Source organism: Cloeon dipterum, chromosome 4 (genome assembly GCF_949628265.1).
Source record: "Cloeon dipterum chromosome 4, ieCloDipt1.1, whole genome shotgun sequence".
In the NCBI taxonomy this organism is placed as follows: Eukaryota; Metazoa; Arthropoda; class Insecta; order Ephemeroptera; family Baetidae; genus Cloeon; species Cloeon dipterum.
The window spans coordinates 23,553,204-23,570,638 of record NC_088789.1 but is presented as its reverse complement, the minus strand read 5'-3'; the positions used below and the strand labels follow the sequence as shown (position 1 = coordinate 23,570,638).

The window sequence follows — 17,435 nt, the reverse complement described above, 5'->3', positions numbered from 1 at the left end:
ACCTATGTGGCCAGAATTGGAATCACGCTTGAACGAAGGGAACGCCCTCCAGCTGATGCGCTACTGTTGATGTTATTCCTCCCGTGATAAGCTTTTAAAGCTTTCCTTGAAGGAGAAGAGAGTGATTCACAAGCGGAATTCCTTCGATTCGAGTTTGAAATCAGATTTTGCAGACAAGATGAACCGACTTTTCGGAAAGGCAAAGCCGAAAACGCCAGGACCGACTCTGACGGACTGCATTTCCAGTGTAAGGAAGTTTGTGGAATGGAAAATTCTGAAATTTCATTTTTTGCGTTCACTGCTCAGTCAAACACTTTATAATTGCATTGCATAATTCAAGGTGTCGCAAAATAATAATATTAAGGCATCTTGCGTAGCCAAATTAATAATTTTATTCACATTATATCATGTTATTTATCTTCTCGACGTTGAAATTTACGAAATTGAAACCTAATAATAAGTTTGATTCTTGTTTGTGATTGATAAAAATTAATCATACATTAACAATTCCTAATTTTAGGTCGATGGCAGAGCTGAGTCGATTGAAAAGAAGATGAATATGCTCGATAATGAGCTTCGAAAGTACAAGGACCAGATGAAGAAAATGCGTGAAGGTCCAGCAAAGAATGCAGTCAAGCAAAAGGCTCTGCGAATCTTGAAGCAAAGGAAAATGTAATAGCAGTTTAATCTAATTAAAACACGTTTTTACGCCTGCTTAATTAAAATCAGGTATGAGCAGCAATGCGAGTCCCTCCGCAATCAGTCCTTTAACATGGAGCAGGCGAATTACGCCACCCAGACCCTCAAGGACACTCAAACTACGGTCCAGGCAATGAAGGCTGGGGTCAAGTCGATGCAGAAGGAGTTCAAGAATATCAACATTGATCAAATCGAAGTACTTTTAAGGAAACCATGATTAAAACCTCTCTTATTCGACATAAATTGCCTTTTCAGGATTTACAAGACGATATGGCTGATATGCTAGAGCAGGCTGACGAGGTGCAGGAGGCTCTTGGCCGCAGCTACGCCACTCCTGAGGTGGATGAGGACGAATTGGAAGCAGAACTTGAAGCCTTAGGCGATGAAATTGCCCTGGACGAGGACACAAGCTACCTTGACGCTGTCGAAACGCCGAATGCACCGACAAGGGAACCTGGAGCTGACAGCATTGCGGTAAATTTGAACTAATTTTGATTTGAATTTTAAACTGATGTCTTTCGCTGAATTTCAGGAGCAAAATGGAGTTCTGGTTGATGAATTTGGACTACCTAAAATCCAGCACGCTACGTAAAAGGCAAAATTACAGCTTCATGTGATAAATATATAAGTTTAGATTCTTACTTGTACCATTTTAAATATTAGTCATTTTTTCATAATTCTGCAAAGCCTTTGATTGGTGTACAAGGTACAAGGAATTGCCTATTACTGGAGTTTATTATTTTGGGTGCTTGTTGAGTAATGAATTTCATATTATGACAATATATTCTGTCAGTATTTTCCAAATTCTTAAATTAAAATCGTGCTATGGTCTAAGGAGTTTGAACTTGGCACTTGGCATCCATCAAAATAATTACTTTACCATAAATGCCACAGGTGGGCCAAAATGCTTGCTGTTTTGTTGCACTTGAGCACAATAATCATGAATAATATTATTTGAGTTTGATAATACATGTTGTCTTCGTTTAATTTCTAAGCTTTCACAAACATGCGACGCAAACAATTTAATAAACATGACTTGTAGTTAATGTACGCTACTTCACTATTAATGGTATTATGAAATAATAAAAGCTTAAATTTCTAAATTAAAACTCGTGCATTTCCTTTGAAAAAAAATTGCCATTATCAAGCAACTCTCAGTTTGAGCAAATTTTTAATTCAAAAAAAGTAATTTCTATCCAGTTTTGCAGGGACAAATTTTTTGTTTCATATTTATATTTAAAATAATTGATTAGGATTAAAAGATATTCTCACTTTTAAGGATAACTGTGTCAAATTGAGAATGAATTTTACCCTACACCTAAACCCTTAATTTTTTGCTTCTTGTATTTTTTTGCTCTTTTTATCCTTGTCCGAGGACCGGGAAGGGCGCGCACACTGTACTAGCAACTAGCATGAATGCTGAAACCCTTACTACTAAAAAGAACAAGACGGGAATTTCTTCACGCTTGGAAGATAATGTTTGAATGATTTAACAATTTAAGCTACATAATAGAAAATGGAAATAGAAACCGACTACAAAATTTTGATATTTCTCTGTCTGGTGTTTTTCAACATATTATATTGTCTAAAAATTGGACAAAAAATTCCAAGAGTGATTGTATAGCAAATTATCAGCACTTTTCCGTAGGTTTTAGCAAATTTTTAATGTTTCAAGACGCCATTTTTAGACGCTTCAGATATTTTTTCAGTTCTAAGCCTTTAAGACGATTAAAAGTACGTTTCAAAATAATTATGATAAAATAATTTTATTATTGTAAGACCGAATAAAGCACGTCTTACTTTTTCCCGCACCCTAAATTTACCCGCGTTACCACAGAAGGCATAGCTGCGAGCGCTTTCCAGCGCCATCTACTCTCGCTATCGCTCCTTAAAAAACAGCGACAGCGGCTGATTTGTTGTTGTTTGGAAACACAAAACACACCACATGCATTGCATGCCAGTGCTCTCAAGTCGAGGTCGAGAGACTTAGTTTGCCGGCTTGAAGTTAGTGCTTAGATAATAGTTTTTTCTCGGGAAAATACGAAGATATTTAGTATAGAAAGTGTTTCACCATGTCATCTACAAACGAAAGAATTATTTGTGTACCAGGTATGTTACATTCATAGATATCTATGATACAATGATAATCTGTAATAATTTTTAAATTTCCTTATGAACCTTAACATCCGTAGATATTAATGAAAAACACCATCTTATCCTAAACTGTTTTCATGAATTTATAATCAACTTTATTTAACTTGTCTTCGCATTTACAAGCATACATTGTCATACGTATTAATGCGTAGATATGTAATTTAATAATAATTCTTGAAACTTTTTAGAAAAGAAAGTTTCACGCTCAAAAATTATTCTGTTAATTTTTATCTTTTCCCCTTCTCAGTAACTGTACCACAAAAAAACTCGTTAGTAAAAATCTCATTTAATAATTTTCATCCTTTCAGGACAAGTTCTGTGTGCCTCTTCAAACGACCACGTCGCTGGCCAGGGCACATTTGAGCGGATGGGATACATCTACGCTTCTCTGGCAGGCGTGGTCAAAGTAGAGAAAAAACTTGAGGTTTGTATAAATATTTTGAATGAAAACATGCTCCTAATTTTCCCCTCCTTAGATCAATATTGTTCAAGTGCAAAGTCTGAAGGAGCAGAGCACAGTGCCCTCCCCTGGAGACATAGTCACGGCTCGAGTTCTCATCGTCAAGTCCAGACAGTGCATGTGCGAAATCAAATGCATTGGAGACATCACCCTGACCAGGCCATTCAGGGCTGTCCTCAGACAGGAAGACGTGAGAGCGACAGAAAAGGACAGAGTCAAGATGTACGAGTCCTTCGCACCTGGAGACATTATTCTCGCTCGAGTTGTATCCTTCAGAAAAATTTTCTGTTTTTACTCCTAGAATTGTTTCAAAAAGGTTTAGGAGGAGCTGTTAACTTTTTCAAAATTATTTTTAATCAAATTTACCTATTTTCCTCAATGCAAAACTAAACAGCTTCCTATTATGGATGTGCACACCTACCAACTGTCAACAGCAGAAAATGAGCTTGGCGTCGTCATCTCTAATAGTGAAGCTGGTGATTTTTCATACAATTTAAATTAATAGCAGTCCACTCATAGTCAGTTTCATTATTTTGTAGGTGTACCAATGGTTCCTATTAGCTGGACGGAAATGCAGTGCCCTGTCAACTTCACAAAAAAGCTTAGAAAAGTTGCCAAAGTGATTCCTGAAAACATCGACATGGACATGGAAGACAACACAGAGACAGAGAAAAAGCCAAATATATCATAAATGTGAGTACCAGTTTTGATTATCCTGTTTGATTATGCTTCCTGTTTCTTACATTTGCATGTGCTTTTTTTCTATATGTAAGAAGTCGGTCTTTTTATCGTACAACAAACTCGGAGCTACTTATTTTTAAATTTTTTATTTACAATAAAGTTTCAACATCATATTAGGAACAAAACAAACATTTTTAGGATTGCTTCAGCATTGCTTTAAACATACCAAACCCCAGACAAAAACATATGAGGACAAGTTTGAGGTTGCCTAAAAAAAGTCTGCTCTTTTGAAAAATCCAAATCGTCCATCTAAAGGGACCAAAATCTTAAATTCGAAAAAATTCTGTTTGTTTACTTCTTAAATTCGAGTGCCAGCGTCAACAGTAAGATCAATTTTTTGTTGCCCTTCCTTCCTTCCTTTCGGTTCCCCTTTAATTCGGCGTCAGCAACTCCTCCTGCACGCTAATCGACCTGGCCAACTTGACCTCAACAGGAATGGCCTTTGGTCTCTTCTCCTCAATGGCTGCCGCCGCCCTCGCTTTCTCTCCGTGATACTGCTCACTGAAATCCTGAGGGGAAAAATTCCGATCAGATAAAATATCTTAAATATCTTGCAATAGATTTTCAGCAATATTTTGCAGAAATCATTTTTTTTCTTGCAAAAATAAAAAAATAACGCGAATATAAAGGGAAAAATTCTACTGCATTGTAGAATTATAATTTTAAAACGTTATTTTTACTGCCGTTATCTCTACCCTTAACTCAGGTCAAAGTTTTACACAAATAACTTAACATTAAAAAACTTAGAACTTTAGTTTTTTTGCAACCTTTGATTCCAATTTAAAATTTTCATTTTGATTTAATTTTAAAGAAGCTCACCTTTAGCCTGTTGCCAAGGAAAATTGCCCTCTCCCTCTTCTTAACTAGGTGGTCTGTTGGCAAAAGCCATCTGTGTTCTTGGCATTCTTCGGCTGTGGGTCGCTTGCTGCAAAATAATTCATTTTTTAATTTCCTGCTTGTTTTCTTTTTGCTTGAACTCACCTAGGTGTGCGCTTGAAAATAAACATAAGGAAGCGAGTTGCTTCCGCAGTCAACTCCTTGTAAAGGTGCTCAAATCTGTATCTGACGTAGGTGATGTTGGCTTTGGTTTCCTCCACGGTCTCGGCCCTGTAGGGAGACACGCCAGACAGCAGCAAGTATGTCAGGGTGCCAAGCGACCAGACGTCACTCTGCGGGAACGCTGGCTCGTTGTTCAAGATTTCAGGGGCTGTTCAAATAAAATAATTTAGTCGTGGAGACGAATAAACGTCATTTTTTACAATTGAGAAATGGGCTCTTTTTGAGAAATACCTGAGAATTCTGTTGCGAAGCTGCGTGGTACGCCGGTGCCCAGTTTGCTAACTCGCTGCGCAGCTCCAAAATCGACCAGCTTGATTTGCGCCGACCTCACTCCAGCCATGACAACGTTGTCTGGCTCGATTGCTAGATGGCAAATTCCTCGCCAGTGAAGGTATTGGAGACCATCCAGAATCTGAGGAAAAATTCCGAGTTAGGACAGTTAAAATAATTCTTCCAAAAAGAATAAAGTTGAAAATTACAGTTAAACCTGATCTTTTGAAATAAAAAATATGTTTTGGACTGTAAAACAGACCATAAAAAATTGGCCGATAAATCCACTTGAAATTTGAAAATGTGAAGCTCAGAAAACGTTTACTGTATAAAATTCATAACCCTGATTAACAAAATATAACTAACAATTTTTAGCTGTCCTTGCGCTTGAAACTCCCATTAAATCAAAATCGTGCAAAATCTTTTTCATCCATATTTAAATTTTTAAGTAATTTCAAATTTATTTTACCTGCTGGACAATGTAAACGACGACCTGCTCGGAGTACTCGTGCCTGCTGGCCAGATATGTGAGCACGTCAGAGCCCTGCAGCTTCTCAAGGATGAGCGTGGCCGACGTGCCCACTCTGTAGGCTTCGCTGAGAATGCAGATTCTTTCGTGGCGTAGCGAGTGCCAGGCCTCGAACTCCCTTAGCACCTCGAGCTCAGTCTCGGGCGTCCAGGCGAGGACCTTGGCCACGATCACGCGGTCCGTGGCTCTCTCGATGGCCTTCGCCACCATGGAGAAGCGGCCCCTCGAAATTTCAGATATGAAGTTGAACTTTTCGGCGGGGTTCTCGTCCCTCCAGGTGAGTGGGCTCCTTTCCACGGCGTAGTCCAAGATCTGCGAGCTTTCTTCCTCCTGGTTCTCGTCCAGGCCCTGCACCTTCTGTCCAGACTCGGTCAGCTGCTGCAGGTGCAGCATGGCTTTGGAAATGCTGGCCACTTTAGGTGCGCCCGCGTCGCGCGTCTTGAAAATCGCAGACGGGACGCCCTTTTCGCTCCAGCCGATGCGGTTGCGGGCTGCCAGACGGAATTGGTACTCGGTTTTCGGCGCCAGGTTGCGCACAAGGAAGAATTCATGGTCGATGTTGTTGAACGCACACTCCACCCACTCAACTTTGTCTGTGGAAATTTTTAATTTAATTAAATATGAAAGAATTAATAATTTTTCAGCTATTATTGATTTTAATGGTTAAAAATAATCTTTTTTACTTGTGCCGCAATTAATATAATTATTTATGAATTTTTTTAAAAATATTTGAGTTTAGTTAATAGTACCGATAAAATTGAAATAAAAAATAAAATAAATTTATCTAGAGAGTCATAGACAGTTGAAATAATTAATTAACCATTAATTCTTCTTGCAAAATAGAATATTTTTTGATTAAAATTCATACCAGCTTCCTTGTACTGCAAGCTGTAGCAAAGGACTGTTGAGTTGCCATCGTCCTTGGGCTGCTTCCACTTCAGGAAGATTTCGGTGTCAGACTTGTCCGCCACTTCAGGTGAATCAGGGGCGGCAGGTGGTCCAGCAAGAACAACCCTGACTCGGGCCACGGTTTGCCCAACCTGTTTCGAATCTATTAAATTTTGTCCTACATTAAAAATCCTTTAAACTGACCCTGTTCCTGGCGACGACCTTGTAAATGCCGGCGTCGTTTGGCAAGGCAGGGTCGAAGCTGAGGATTGACCTGCCGTGGGAGTCTTCGGTGACGGTCACACGCTTGCCTTCGGGCACAAGGTTATCGTTCCTAATCAGAAGGAATTTTAATTTGCTCTTTTAGCTTTGGTTACATTTTTCTTACTTGAACCACTGGACGACTGGCTTAGGGTCGCCGACAGCCAGGCAGGTGAGCTTCGCTGGCGTGTCCTCCAAAATGGGGAGCAGTTGTGGCTTTTCGCGCATGAAGGGTGGCTGTCCGTCCCTCTTTGACTCAACCATGGCCTCGGCCTCGAACTGGCCCTCCATCCTGCTGCCAAGCTCGTGTCTCAGGCGACGCAAGGTGTAGGTGTCAGCGCTGCCGTACTTGGCAAAACGTTCCTTGCGCTCGTCATCGATTTCCTCGTCCATGACATCAGTGAAGCGGCGACGCTCCCTGATGACGGGAGCCCTCCAGTCGCGCCCGCCGCTCAGGGCGAAGGCTTGGCTGCGAGACGCAGCCACCTTCATGTACTCGCGCAGACGGCAGGGGAAGTCCACGTCGCGGAGTTGCAGCAAGTAGGTGTCAGGTCCGTATTGGTAGCTGTTGGAAAATCATTAAAAATCTCTCAAATTTTTCGAGTCAAAATTAAATTAGCTAAATAATCCAATAGTGTCTTTGTCGCTTAGATCTTATATAAAAATGTACATCAATATTGGAATTAAATATATTTTTCTAATTGACCTAAGAAACTATTAAGACTATGAACTCAGTTAAATTAGCCAAATTATTATTTTAACTTTAAGATTATTTGAGATAAATATAAAATTAAAATCTATATTTTTTATGCAAAGCGTTTAAATGTTTTAGCTAACATAAATATTTAAAAAATAAGATCTTGAATAATTGTTATGTGTTTAAAAACCATTAACACTTACTGGCTCTCCGACTGGATCAATCCAAGCTCGTAATCAACTCCGTGTCTGGACTCGATCTTGTTCTCCCAAAGAGCGCGGTCAGGCGTGGCTCTAGGTGAAGCGGGCGGTGTGTAGGTGAGTCCTGGTGGGTAGACCATGCACGACGGGTGGGTGTCGGCGCCGTCCAGGGGACGACGGCGGTACCAGGTGCGGCAGGAGGCGTTCGAGTACCAGTCCCTGAGGCCCTTGTAGTAGTGCCTGAGGGCGTCGGTGCTGAGCTGCGGCTCGTCCTGCGGGATCTTGTCGGCGCGCGCCAGCCACGGGTGCTTCAGGGCGGTGTGCACGTCCATGCGGTTGTCCACTTGATACATGAGCAGAGACTTGATGAAGTCCCTGCAGTCGTCAGACACGTTCCTGCTGATCAGGTGCAGGTCGTCCCACTTGCCCTCGCGCACCTTGCTCAGGGTGTCGCGGTCGTGCTTGCCTCGGAAGAGGGACACACCGGTCAGCAGCAGGTGGGTGATGATACCCACAGACCACATGTCCACGGCCATGTGCACGCCGTCGCCGTTGGCCACCTCGGGCGCCACGAACTCGGGCATGCCGTAGTTCAGGGCTGCCAGTTTCGAGAAGTAGATCTTGCGGGAAAGGCCGAAGTCAGCGATTTTCAGATCGTCACCACCAGGGTGGGAAATCAGAAGATCACCAGGCTGAGGAAAGGGAAAATAATTATTAATTTAGAGATTTTTGTTGTGTGGAATTTGCTTACTGTCAGTCCCAGATGAGCGATGTTCTGGGAATGCAGGTATTCCAGACCAACCAGAATCTGGCGGATGTAGCCAGAAATTTCAGATTCTGTCACATATTCCTGTTTGGTCAGGGACTCCAGGAGTTCGCCGCCAGAAGCGCTGCGATAATTTTGTTATTAATTTCTTTTTAATGCAATTAAACCGTAAAATTTAACTCACAGCTCAGTGACGAGAGTGAGAGACTTCTTTGTTTCGAAAACGTCGTGCAGCCTCAACAGCTTCCTGTGGTTAAGCTGGTTGTAGATCTCAAGCTCATTAAGCATAAAAGGCTTCAGGTCTTGCTTTCCATGCATCACCTTTGCGGCGTAGTTGCGACCTGTTATTGACAAATTTGTGAATGTAATTTTTTCAAAAATTTCGGCATGAGCTTTTTACCTGAAAGACGCTCGACAGCGTGGAAGGTGACTCCCTGAGAGCCTCGGCCGAGCTCTTCGCCCAAATCGTAAAACTCCTCGATGTACTTGTTCTTATGGGGTTTCATCTCCTTGATGATTCTTCCGGTATAGGTGGAATAGAAGTAGGCCGCCTCGTTCTCCTCGACGTGGATGCTGAATGAGGTGGACACGCTGCCAGCAATGTTCCTAGCGCACACAGAGTACAGACCCGCGTCTTTGGCCATGGCCTCTCCGATCTGGAGAACTGCTGTGTCGGGCTCAATGAAGAAGATCTAAGTTTTAAATAATTAGTAGACTTTCCTCAAAATTATAAGAATTTGTAACAAACCTTAATGCGAGAGGATTCGGCGATTGGAAGCCAATCCTTGTACCACTTGACTTCAGGGAACGGTGTTCCTGACACACGCACTTCAATGCGAGCGGATTTTCTCGCCAAAATCAGGGTCTCCTCAGGTCTCTTCAAGAACCTGGGATACTCAGCGACGGCCAAATTCACGCGCTGTCTCGCCTCGCCGTGCTCATTCACGGCGCAAGCTTCGTAAATACCGCAGTCACGGTCCATCATCCTGAGTTTAAAATTTATTTTAATACCCCATCAAATGAATTTTAAATTAATTCACTTGTTAATGAAGAGGCAAGCCTGTCCATTGCGGGTGTAGCTGCAATCGAAGCGTCCTCCCATCTCAATTGGCTCATCGTTGAAGGTGAAGCTCACCTTTGGCTTAGGATAACCATAGACAAACCACTGTAGCTGGCAGTTGTGGTCCTTGACTCCGTACTGGTTGTTGTAGTCTTCCTGGCGCAGGAACCTTTGAAAAAAAATCCGTTTACAAATTTCTCCGGATTTATTTGACATTTCTTACTTTGGTGGCTTGGCAAATCCGTCGATGTGGGGCTTTTCAATATCAAAGTCCTTGGGGAAGAAGGGAGACGTCTCTGGACGGAAATCGAGATTAGGCTCCAAGTAGGGGATGAACTTGGGTGGATCAGGCTCCAGCTTCTCCCTGTAGGTGATGGCGTAGGGAGATGGGTCGCTGATTCCGTACTTGTTTTCAACGCGGATGCGGAACTTGTAATCGCGGTAAGGCTCCAAATTGCGAACATCGCAGGCGCAGCTCTTGATACCTAAGATAATTATTTTTTTAAATTTATATCTCAAATATAAAAATGAGAAAATAATTCTTTTGATTTAGGTCTGGTCATTTTCCCGATGATTTTAATGACATTTTAATTTCCAATAGTTTGGCAGTGAATAATCATTCCATTATTAAAATTTTATTTGATTCACTAGAGCAAAAATACCTGTGCGAATGTCGAACCAGTCGCCTCCAGGCAGCTCGCACATTTCAACCCTGTAGGTAACAGGCTCGCGCGGTCCCTTCGGTATCGACGGCTTCCAGGACAAGGTCAGGTTGCGGTCGGTCATGCGACTCACAATCGGACGGTCGGCCAGTGGCATAGGAGCGCCAGACTTGCGGATGTTGTCGTACTCTGAGTACTGATCGCACATGGTCTTCTTGTCTGGGCGATCTTCCAGAGCTGAAATCGAGAAGAAAAAATGTTGAAATTATTTGTTTTTAATTTCAAAATATTTGAAAGTACCATCGTAGACGAGATTGGCTTCGCAGTCAGCCTGTCCGTGCTCATTAGTAGCTCGCAGTCTGTAAACGGCGACATCGGCCTCTCCAACCTACGTTAAAACATATTTCACGCATTAATAACTCATTTTATCTTGTTGGAGGACAAATTTTATTTTTAATTTACAGTAGGTCATCGTTTTAAGTCAATTTTTAGTCATGGCTAAGTACTTAACGTGAAGAAGGTAATCATTCCTTGACCAATTTAAATAATTTTATTAAGAATATTTCTTGCCTTTTCAATGATGAGACGCACAAGTCCAGAAGTTTCCTTCTCGAACTTAATACGTTCGCTGTTGAAAAGGCGAGTCGTGTCGCGGTACCACTCCAGCTCAGGTTCAGGGTAGCCGGTGACACAGGCAGTGAACCTGGCGGTCATGCCCTGGTACACAACGCAGTCTCCCAGCTTCTTGAGGAAAACTGGAGCCTCTGCCTTGTGCCTCTTGCCGCTTTATGGGAAAATACGTTATTATTGAGGTTATATCAATTAAACAGTGGGGAACTCACATCTTCTCGACAATTTCAAGGCTGGCTGTGCACGAATTTTCACCGGCAGAGTTCTTGGCCGAGCAAGTGTATTTGCCAACATCATCGGGCGTGCAGTTGCGGATGTAGAGCAAGGTAGCATCTCCGTCCTTCTTGACCTGGTACTTCTCTGTGTCGCGTCCAGGTAGGATTTTTCCCTCCTTGGACCAGACAACGTCTGGAGTCGGCAGGCCAGTGACGCGAGCAAGGAACTTTGCGTCGTAGTTGGGCAGCTGAAATTAAATATTCTCATATTTAGAATCCCCTTCAGCTTTTACAAGATAGGCAATTTGCTCGTCATTATTGCTGCGCGGGTTGCATACTTTCAATATCATATTGCAACAGCACGGTATCAACTGATGTGTGTACCTGTTGCAAGTCTCCAAAAGTCTGAGTGAACTTTGGAGGCTGGAACACTTTGCGCACGGCAACGTTGCAGCCGGTCGAAGCCTTTCCGAGACGGTTGGTCAAAGTGCACTCATACTTGCCGACGTCGTTCAAGCTGGTTGGCCTGACATCCAATCCAACCTGGATTTTAAATCAATTTTAATTTCACTAGAGACTTAAATAAAATATTATTATTTACCCTCTTTCCGTCGCATGTGATAGTGACTCTGTCACCAGGCTCCAAGACCTTTCCGTTCTTGGTCCAGACAACCTCGGGAATAGGATTTCCGAGGAAAGGCACGTCCAAGGTGAGGTATCCACCCTCCTCGCAGTTGGCATCTCTGAGCGGGTGAATGAACACAGGCACCTCTTCGGGCTGATTTTCCTTCTCCTTGGGTGTTACCTCCAAGCGGTTTTTGCATGTAGCGAAGCCAAGGTCGTTGTTGGCAGTGCAAGCGTATTCACCGCCATCCTCAGGCAAAACCTTATCGATGAGCAGGGAAGTAATGCCGTCGGCGGAGGTCACCTCCTTGTAGCGCTTTCCGTCCACTACAATATCCTCGCCACGGTGGGTCCTAAAAATGGCAAATTAAGCTGAAAATGTTTTTGCGGCAATGCAAAAATTACCAAGTGAGAACAGGCTTGGGATGACCGTAGATTTTGACCTCCAGCTTGGCAGGATAGCCCTCGACCACTCTGGTAGGCTGTAGTGCATCCTGGAAGCTGGGCTTGCGAGCAGCAGCTGAAAATATTTTAAAATTGAGTTTTTCTGGCTCATTCTTATTTCGTAGTTTTATTTATAGTTGTCAAACGATCATTTTCCCACTGTTTCTAGACACGGAATATTCCTATAAATCTTTCACGTAATCATTTCCTTTAAATTTCAATGAATGAAATATTTTAAATTTCTGATTTCAGTACTCACGTTCGATTTCAACCACCGCAGTTGCAGCAAGCTCTCCAAGACGGTTCTTAATTGTGACACTGTATTTTCCTGCGTCATGAGGAACGGCCTTGTCAAAGTGCAGACCGATAATTCCACCAGGGGAATTGATGAAATTGATGTTGTGGTGCGGACGGAGAGGAAGGCCATCCTTGAACCTGATGAAAGGTAAGAGCATGAATTTTTTTTAAAAATTATTTCCATGCGGGATTTAAATACCAATGCACTTCAGGCGATGGGAAGGCGGTGACCTGGGCCTCGAGTTTGACCAAGCTATCGGCTTTTCCGATGATATCAGCCAAAGGCTGAATGAACACCGGTTTGCGTGCAAATGCTGGAAGAATTAATTAACCGTAGAAGTTTCGTTAATTTATTTCCAAAAATTCTTACGTGTAACGGCAACAGCTGTCAGCACAGCCCTTTCTCCGTGCTTGTTGGTGGCCACGATTTTATATGCTCCGCAGTCGGAGGGCTTGACTTTGGCGATAGTAAGTTCGATTGTTCCGTCAGGCAGAGATGAGAGCTTGATGCGGCCCTCGCCACTGATTTCTTCCATGTCCTTGAACCACTTGACAGTTGGGATGGGGCTGCCGTCGACCTTCATCTTGATGGACAAATCGTCGTTTTCGTCGATCTCGTGGTACTTGTCCATGTAGTTGATGAATGAGGGCGGTGTTTGCGCCATGCTAAGTTGAGCACTGCATTCAGCTTGACCAGCCAAGTTGGATGCAGTTACACTATACTGTAAGTGGAATGATGGCTCAATTTTCTTGCTAAAAATCGGTAGGATTGTCTACTTACAACGCCAACATCAGACTCTTCAAGTTTTTCAATCTTAAGACCTGAGACCAGATGCTCGTTGTCCACTTCAATTGTGTAGCGGCCTTCGCTCTTGATCTCCTTGCCCTCAAAGTACCTTTTAAAAGAAAAAATTCTTATCAAAAAATTTATAAATTTTATATCACGTACCATTTGATCTCTGGTGTGGGCACGCCAGTGTAGCGAACGCGAGAATCGACGTCGTGGTAAGCAGCGACGGTTTGAACAGCAATCGGCATGACGAATTGCGGGGCCTCGTCTGGTGAAAAAATTAATTCAAAATAATTCAATTTGGAAAATAGTTGGTCAATTTCTTACTGTGCACTTTCAATGTGCATTGCTCGGACGACTCGCCCATGCTGTTGGAGGCAACCACCTTGTAGACACCGTCGTCCACAAGCGTGATGTTGGACACAACCAGTCGGTAGATTTCAGCCTCGATATCGGCGATCAGCTGAGTGTGGTCCGAATTGCCGACCACCTCATCGTTCCTGTACCAAGTAACCTTTGGCTTGGGGTTAGCGTTGATAACAACCTCGAATTGCGTGGTGTCGTAAGGGTTGATGGTTATGTCCTTCAGAGGTGTGATCTCAGGCACCAGATAGACATCCAGACGCGTCTAAATTTAAAAATATGTTAATTTTCTGTTCCATATATTCTTTAAATTAACAAACCGATGTTTCCATCTCGCCGTACTTGTTCTTGGCCAGGATCTTATACTCGCCAGTGTGCTCGTGCAAAGCGTTGCACAAAGTGATGGTGTAGTAGCATTCCTTCAGGTTGTTTTCAATGTCCTTGGTCTCCAAGGTGAACTCGTAATCAAGGTTGTCTGGAGAAATTTCCTTTCCGTTGTGGTACCTGAAATTATTACGTGATAATTTGCAAACGAAATTTACATGTCTATTTTATTTTAAATAATAAAAACTTTCAGATTCGGAACATGTCAATCATTCTTTCGTTGAGGGGGAATCTTTTGTCATCATTTTTCCATAAAGAATCAGAAATTAAAGTATTAAACATACCAGGTGACTTCAGGCACAGGGTCGGCAACAAGCATGAGAGTGAGAGTTCCGTTCTCCTTCTTGTTGACAATAAGAGGCTGGAGCTCGGTTTTAAGGTCAGGCTTGCGGAATTCGTTGACGCTGATGGTCTGGAAATTGGTCTCAAGGGACTTATCTCCCAGGCGGTTGCTGACGGTGCACTTGTAAACGCCAGCGTCCTCCATGACAAGCTCGGCGATTTCCAGCTTGTACACCTTTTCTTCAGAAGTGATCTTGACGTGATCATCGCTCTTGATGACCTTGCCATCCTTGGTCCTTTTATCAGAGCAGATCGAATTAATTCTAATATAATAGGCATTTAAAAATTAATGTAACGCACCATGTGGCTTCTGGTCTTGGAATGCCATCAGCATGCACCTCGAAGGAGTGGCTGAGGGACTCGTACACCTTGGTGTCGTTCATGGTGTGAGAAAGTATAGTAGGGAAAGCTGGAAAAGACAAACTCATTAAAATTAGGTCAAGCGTTAGTTTAATATAATTAGTCAAATCAATTTTGCTTTGCTATGTTATGCGGCGAAAACTAAAAACACTAAATGCAATACTATCTAGTTTTTTTAGTGCAAGTCGTTTTATTTTTAAGATGTGTGTTTGGTGTTGATTTAAGATGTGTAGTAGTTAAATTAGTGCTAATAATGAACTGAAGCGACCAGAAGCTAGACGATGAGTTGGAGCGCAAATAATATATGATTAAAGCTGAAATAGTATACAACAAGAAGGATTTTATAATTACAAATTAGATAGAATCACTGAAAATCGCCAATTATTTTGACAGCAAAGATTGCCAAATTTTTCTTTGGCAAAATATATTCTAATACAAAATATTGAAATCGATTAAAATTTAATTCAATTATTATTTTGAGTATTTTACAGAAGCAGGATTATTAACTTAAAGAACATTTCCCAGAGAAAGTTACCCTCTTTGTCCCTTGCATCCTCTTGTTCTAAAATCTCCTCGAGTACACTCCTCTGTTTTTGAACTCGTTTCAGCAAGCCATCCATCTCTTCCTCGCCATCAGTTTCGTCCAATGCACGAGTGCCTCGCTGCGAATCAGGAACTCGCATCGCCTGCTCGTGCTGAGCCGCGGCAGCATCACCAGACAAGTTGTCCAAACTGTGTTTTCGCAAGCCGTCACACATTTTCGCCTGCTTTGGTCCCACCTCAGACATAGATCGCTGCGTCTTTGAAGGCTTTGAAGCTAAACCCTCGAGGATTTCTTGCTGTTCCAACTCGTAGTCAGCTTTGTCGTTCTCCACGGACACGTCTGCTTGCATCGGAGCCGCCTCAGACAGGGACCGTTGCGCCTTCAAAGGCTTAGAAGCTGCACCCTCGCTGATCTCTTGTTTTTCCAACTGATTTTCAATCTCGGTATCTTCTGTTGCTTTTGGACTGTCTGATACTTCTGCCTGCAATGGTGCGACCTCGGAAAGAGACTGTTGCGCCTTTGACGGCTTTGAAGAATCAACCTCGCAGATCTTTTCTTTTTCCAACTGATTTTCAATTTCGGCTTCTTCTGTTGCTATTGGACTGTCGGATACTTCCGCCTGCAATGGTGCGGCCTCGGAAAGGGACTGGTGCGCCTTTGGCGGCATTGAAGAATCAACCTCGCAGATCTCTTGTTTTTCCATCTCTTTGTCGTCGTCAGTTTGTTTTGAGCTCTTTTCACTCGTTTCTGTTTTATTTTATTTATTTAAAATTTTGCCTCAGAGTGTTAAGAATTTATAATTTTCCCCATGTAATGGCAATTACCTGTTTTGCTTTCCTCTTCAATAATTGTGGTTTCCTCTGTCTCTGTGATGGTTGTTTTTTCTAGAAATGTCGTGTGCATTGTTTTTGTGCTTATGATTCATACTGGCACTATTTGCAACTTTGTGTCTATGTTATGCAAACTGCATGGACAGGCACAATCTTTGGAACGTGGGTTTTGTACCACGCGCCAGAGCAAATACCAGGCAACCACTTCAGATGTATACTTACTGCTAACGGTGACCTTGGTCACAGAGCTTGAGGTGCCCTGGTCATTTGTGGCCTTGACCTCGTACTCGCCCGTATCCTCGAGTTTGAGCAAAGTGACAGATAGATTGTACGTCTCTGATCCTTCCTTGGTGATTTTAATGCGTGCATCAGCGGAAACTTCTTTGCCATCCTTGTACCTTAAAAATAATTTTTAATTAATATTTTATCAGTAATTTTCGCTTCCTCATTACCATTTAACGACCGGTGGTGGTGTGGCCTGGATGGTGACGCTAAGGTTCAGGTTCTGAGCTTCATCTACATCATTCGTTTCGCTCAAAGGCTTAGTGATCTTGGGTTTGTCTAAGACAATTCAAAATTAATTTACGCCCCCACAATTATAAAGCATTGTCTTACTCAGAACTGTGTAGGTGGCCGAGCATTCAGTTGTGCCCAGGTCGTTGGCGATTTTGCAAGTGTATTTGCCAGTCATATCTGTAGAGACCTCCTTCAGAGTGAGCTTCCAGGTGCCGTAGCATGAAGACTGCACAAAAGCAGTGCGGCTCTCAGTGATTTCGGTGTCATTAATGTACCTGCGAGGAAAAAATGAATTAATATCAAAATTTTGCAACTTCAAAAATCGATTTACCAGGTGACTTTAGGCTCGGGATACGCGTTGGCAGACACGGAGAGGGCAAAGTTAGTTTCTCCCTCTTTGATCGAGGAGTCGGCCAGTTTCTGCGTCATCTGAGGAGCGCATCTGACGTTGATCTCGCAATCTTGCGTGCTTTGACCGTAGTCGTTGGTCGCCACGCAGCGATAGAAGCCGGAATCGGAGCGACCCATTCCAACGATCTTCAAGCTGTAGTTCTCTCCCTCCTGGGTGAGCACGACGTGCTTGCCATCTACCTTAACTTCTTCCTTGTTTTCCTCCACTCTAAAAATTATTTTCATATTTTAATCAATTC

At 42.7% G+C, this 17,435-nt stretch overlaps 3 protein-coding genes across 4 annotated transcripts in view; 2 read left to right on the top strand and 1 right to left on the bottom strand.

The window, feature by feature from the left end:
* The first annotated feature begins 41 nt into the window (after positions 1 to 41).
* Positions 42 to 1,808, top strand: Vps60 (vacuolar protein sorting 60). Its single transcript, XM_065490352.1, has 5 exons — positions 42 to 247; positions 521 to 672; positions 730 to 895; positions 955 to 1,173; positions 1,232 to 1,808. The coding sequence occupies exons 1-5, from the start codon at positions 179 to 181 to the stop codon at positions 1,289 to 1,291; spliced, it is 666 nt and encodes a 221-aa protein (XP_065346424.1). The 5' UTR covers positions 42 to 178; the 3' UTR covers positions 1,292 to 1,808.
* Positions 1,809 to 2,629: 821 nt separating this feature from the next.
* On the top strand, positions 2,630 to 5,323 carry Csl4 (exosome component 1 Csl4). Its single transcript, XM_065489524.1, has 5 exons — positions 2,630 to 2,808; positions 3,162 to 3,277; positions 3,330 to 3,578; positions 3,708 to 3,789; positions 3,853 to 5,323. Exons 1-5 carry the CDS (start codon positions 2,772 to 2,774, stop codon positions 4,002 to 4,004), a joined length of 636 nt encoding a protein of 211 aa, XP_065345596.1. The 5' UTR covers positions 2,630 to 2,771; the 3' UTR covers positions 4,005 to 5,323.
* Positions 4,125 to 17,435, bottom strand: part of Obsc (Obscurin) — a 35,670-nt gene continuing 22,359 nt past the window's right edge. For both annotated transcript variants that reach the window (XM_065489523.1, XM_065489522.1), the window contains 37 exons: positions 17,117 to 17,404; positions 16,885 to 17,060; positions 16,722 to 16,830; positions 16,492 to 16,667; positions 16,264 to 16,323; positions 15,431 to 16,186; positions 14,836 to 14,944; positions 14,478 to 14,771; positions 14,130 to 14,313; positions 13,774 to 14,074; positions 13,606 to 13,714; positions 13,438 to 13,552; positions 13,027 to 13,378; positions 12,856 to 12,970; positions 12,619 to 12,794; positions 12,321 to 12,435; positions 11,893 to 12,268; positions 11,676 to 11,834; positions 11,289 to 11,539; positions 11,017 to 11,230; positions 10,747 to 10,834; positions 10,447 to 10,683; positions 10,008 to 10,269; positions 9,765 to 9,953; positions 9,473 to 9,710; positions 9,125 to 9,416; positions 8,909 to 9,065; positions 8,710 to 8,848; positions 7,962 to 8,650; positions 7,189 to 7,626; positions 7,005 to 7,134; positions 6,781 to 6,952; positions 5,853 to 6,505; positions 5,345 to 5,525; positions 5,036 to 5,261; positions 4,874 to 4,979; positions 4,125 to 4,563 (listed from right to left, as the gene is read on the bottom strand). In XM_065489523.1, coding sequence (XP_065345595.1) covers positions 4,426 to 4,563; positions 4,874 to 4,979; positions 5,036 to 5,261; positions 5,345 to 5,525; positions 5,853 to 6,505; positions 6,781 to 6,952; positions 7,005 to 7,134; positions 7,189 to 7,626; positions 7,962 to 8,650; positions 8,710 to 8,848; positions 8,909 to 9,065; positions 9,125 to 9,416; positions 9,473 to 9,710; positions 9,765 to 9,953; positions 10,008 to 10,269; positions 10,447 to 10,683; positions 10,747 to 10,834; positions 11,017 to 11,230; positions 11,289 to 11,539; positions 11,676 to 11,834; positions 11,893 to 12,268; positions 12,321 to 12,435; positions 12,619 to 12,794; positions 12,856 to 12,970; positions 13,027 to 13,378; positions 13,438 to 13,552; positions 13,606 to 13,714; positions 13,774 to 14,074; positions 14,130 to 14,313; positions 14,478 to 14,771; positions 14,836 to 14,944; positions 15,431 to 16,186; positions 16,264 to 16,323; positions 16,492 to 16,667; positions 16,722 to 16,830; positions 16,885 to 17,060; positions 17,117 to 17,404 — 8,770 coding nt within the window. In that variant the 3' untranslated portion in view covers positions 4,125 to 4,425. The remainder of the gene's footprint in view (positions 4,564 to 4,873; positions 4,980 to 5,035; positions 5,262 to 5,344; positions 5,526 to 5,852; positions 6,506 to 6,780; positions 6,953 to 7,004; positions 7,135 to 7,188; positions 7,627 to 7,961; positions 8,651 to 8,709; positions 8,849 to 8,908; positions 9,066 to 9,124; positions 9,417 to 9,472; positions 9,711 to 9,764; positions 9,954 to 10,007; positions 10,270 to 10,446; positions 10,684 to 10,746; positions 10,835 to 11,016; positions 11,231 to 11,288; positions 11,540 to 11,675; positions 11,835 to 11,892; positions 12,269 to 12,320; positions 12,436 to 12,618; positions 12,795 to 12,855; positions 12,971 to 13,026; positions 13,379 to 13,437; positions 13,553 to 13,605; positions 13,715 to 13,773; positions 14,075 to 14,129; positions 14,314 to 14,477; positions 14,772 to 14,835; positions 14,945 to 15,430; positions 16,187 to 16,263; positions 16,324 to 16,491; positions 16,668 to 16,721; positions 16,831 to 16,884; positions 17,061 to 17,116; positions 17,405 to 17,435) is intronic.

Bases quoted from the DNA above. Each gene is read 5' to 3' on its own strand.
- Vps60 (XM_065490352.1), top strand. From the start codon at position 179: ATGAACCGACTTTTCGGAAAGGCAAAGCCGAAAACGCCAGGACCGACT. The intron at 248-520 runs GTAAGGAAGTTT...TCCTAATTTTAG, and splicing joins TGACGGACTGCATTTCCAGT to GTCGATGGCAGAGCTGAGTC. The intron at 896-954 runs GTACTTTTAAGG...TTGCCTTTTCAG, and splicing joins TCAACATTGATCAAATCGAA to GATTTACAAGACGATATGGC.
- Csl4 (XM_065489524.1), top strand. From the start codon at position 2,772: ATGTCATCTACAAACGAAAGAATTATTTGTGTACCAG. The intron at 2,809-3,161 runs GTATGTTACATT...TCATCCTTTCAG, and splicing joins AAGAATTATTTGTGTACCAG to GACAAGTTCTGTGTGCCTCT. The intron at 3,790-3,852 runs GTGATTTTTCAT...ATTATTTTGTAG, and splicing joins CATCTCTAATAGTGAAGCTG to GTGTACCAATGGTTCCTATT.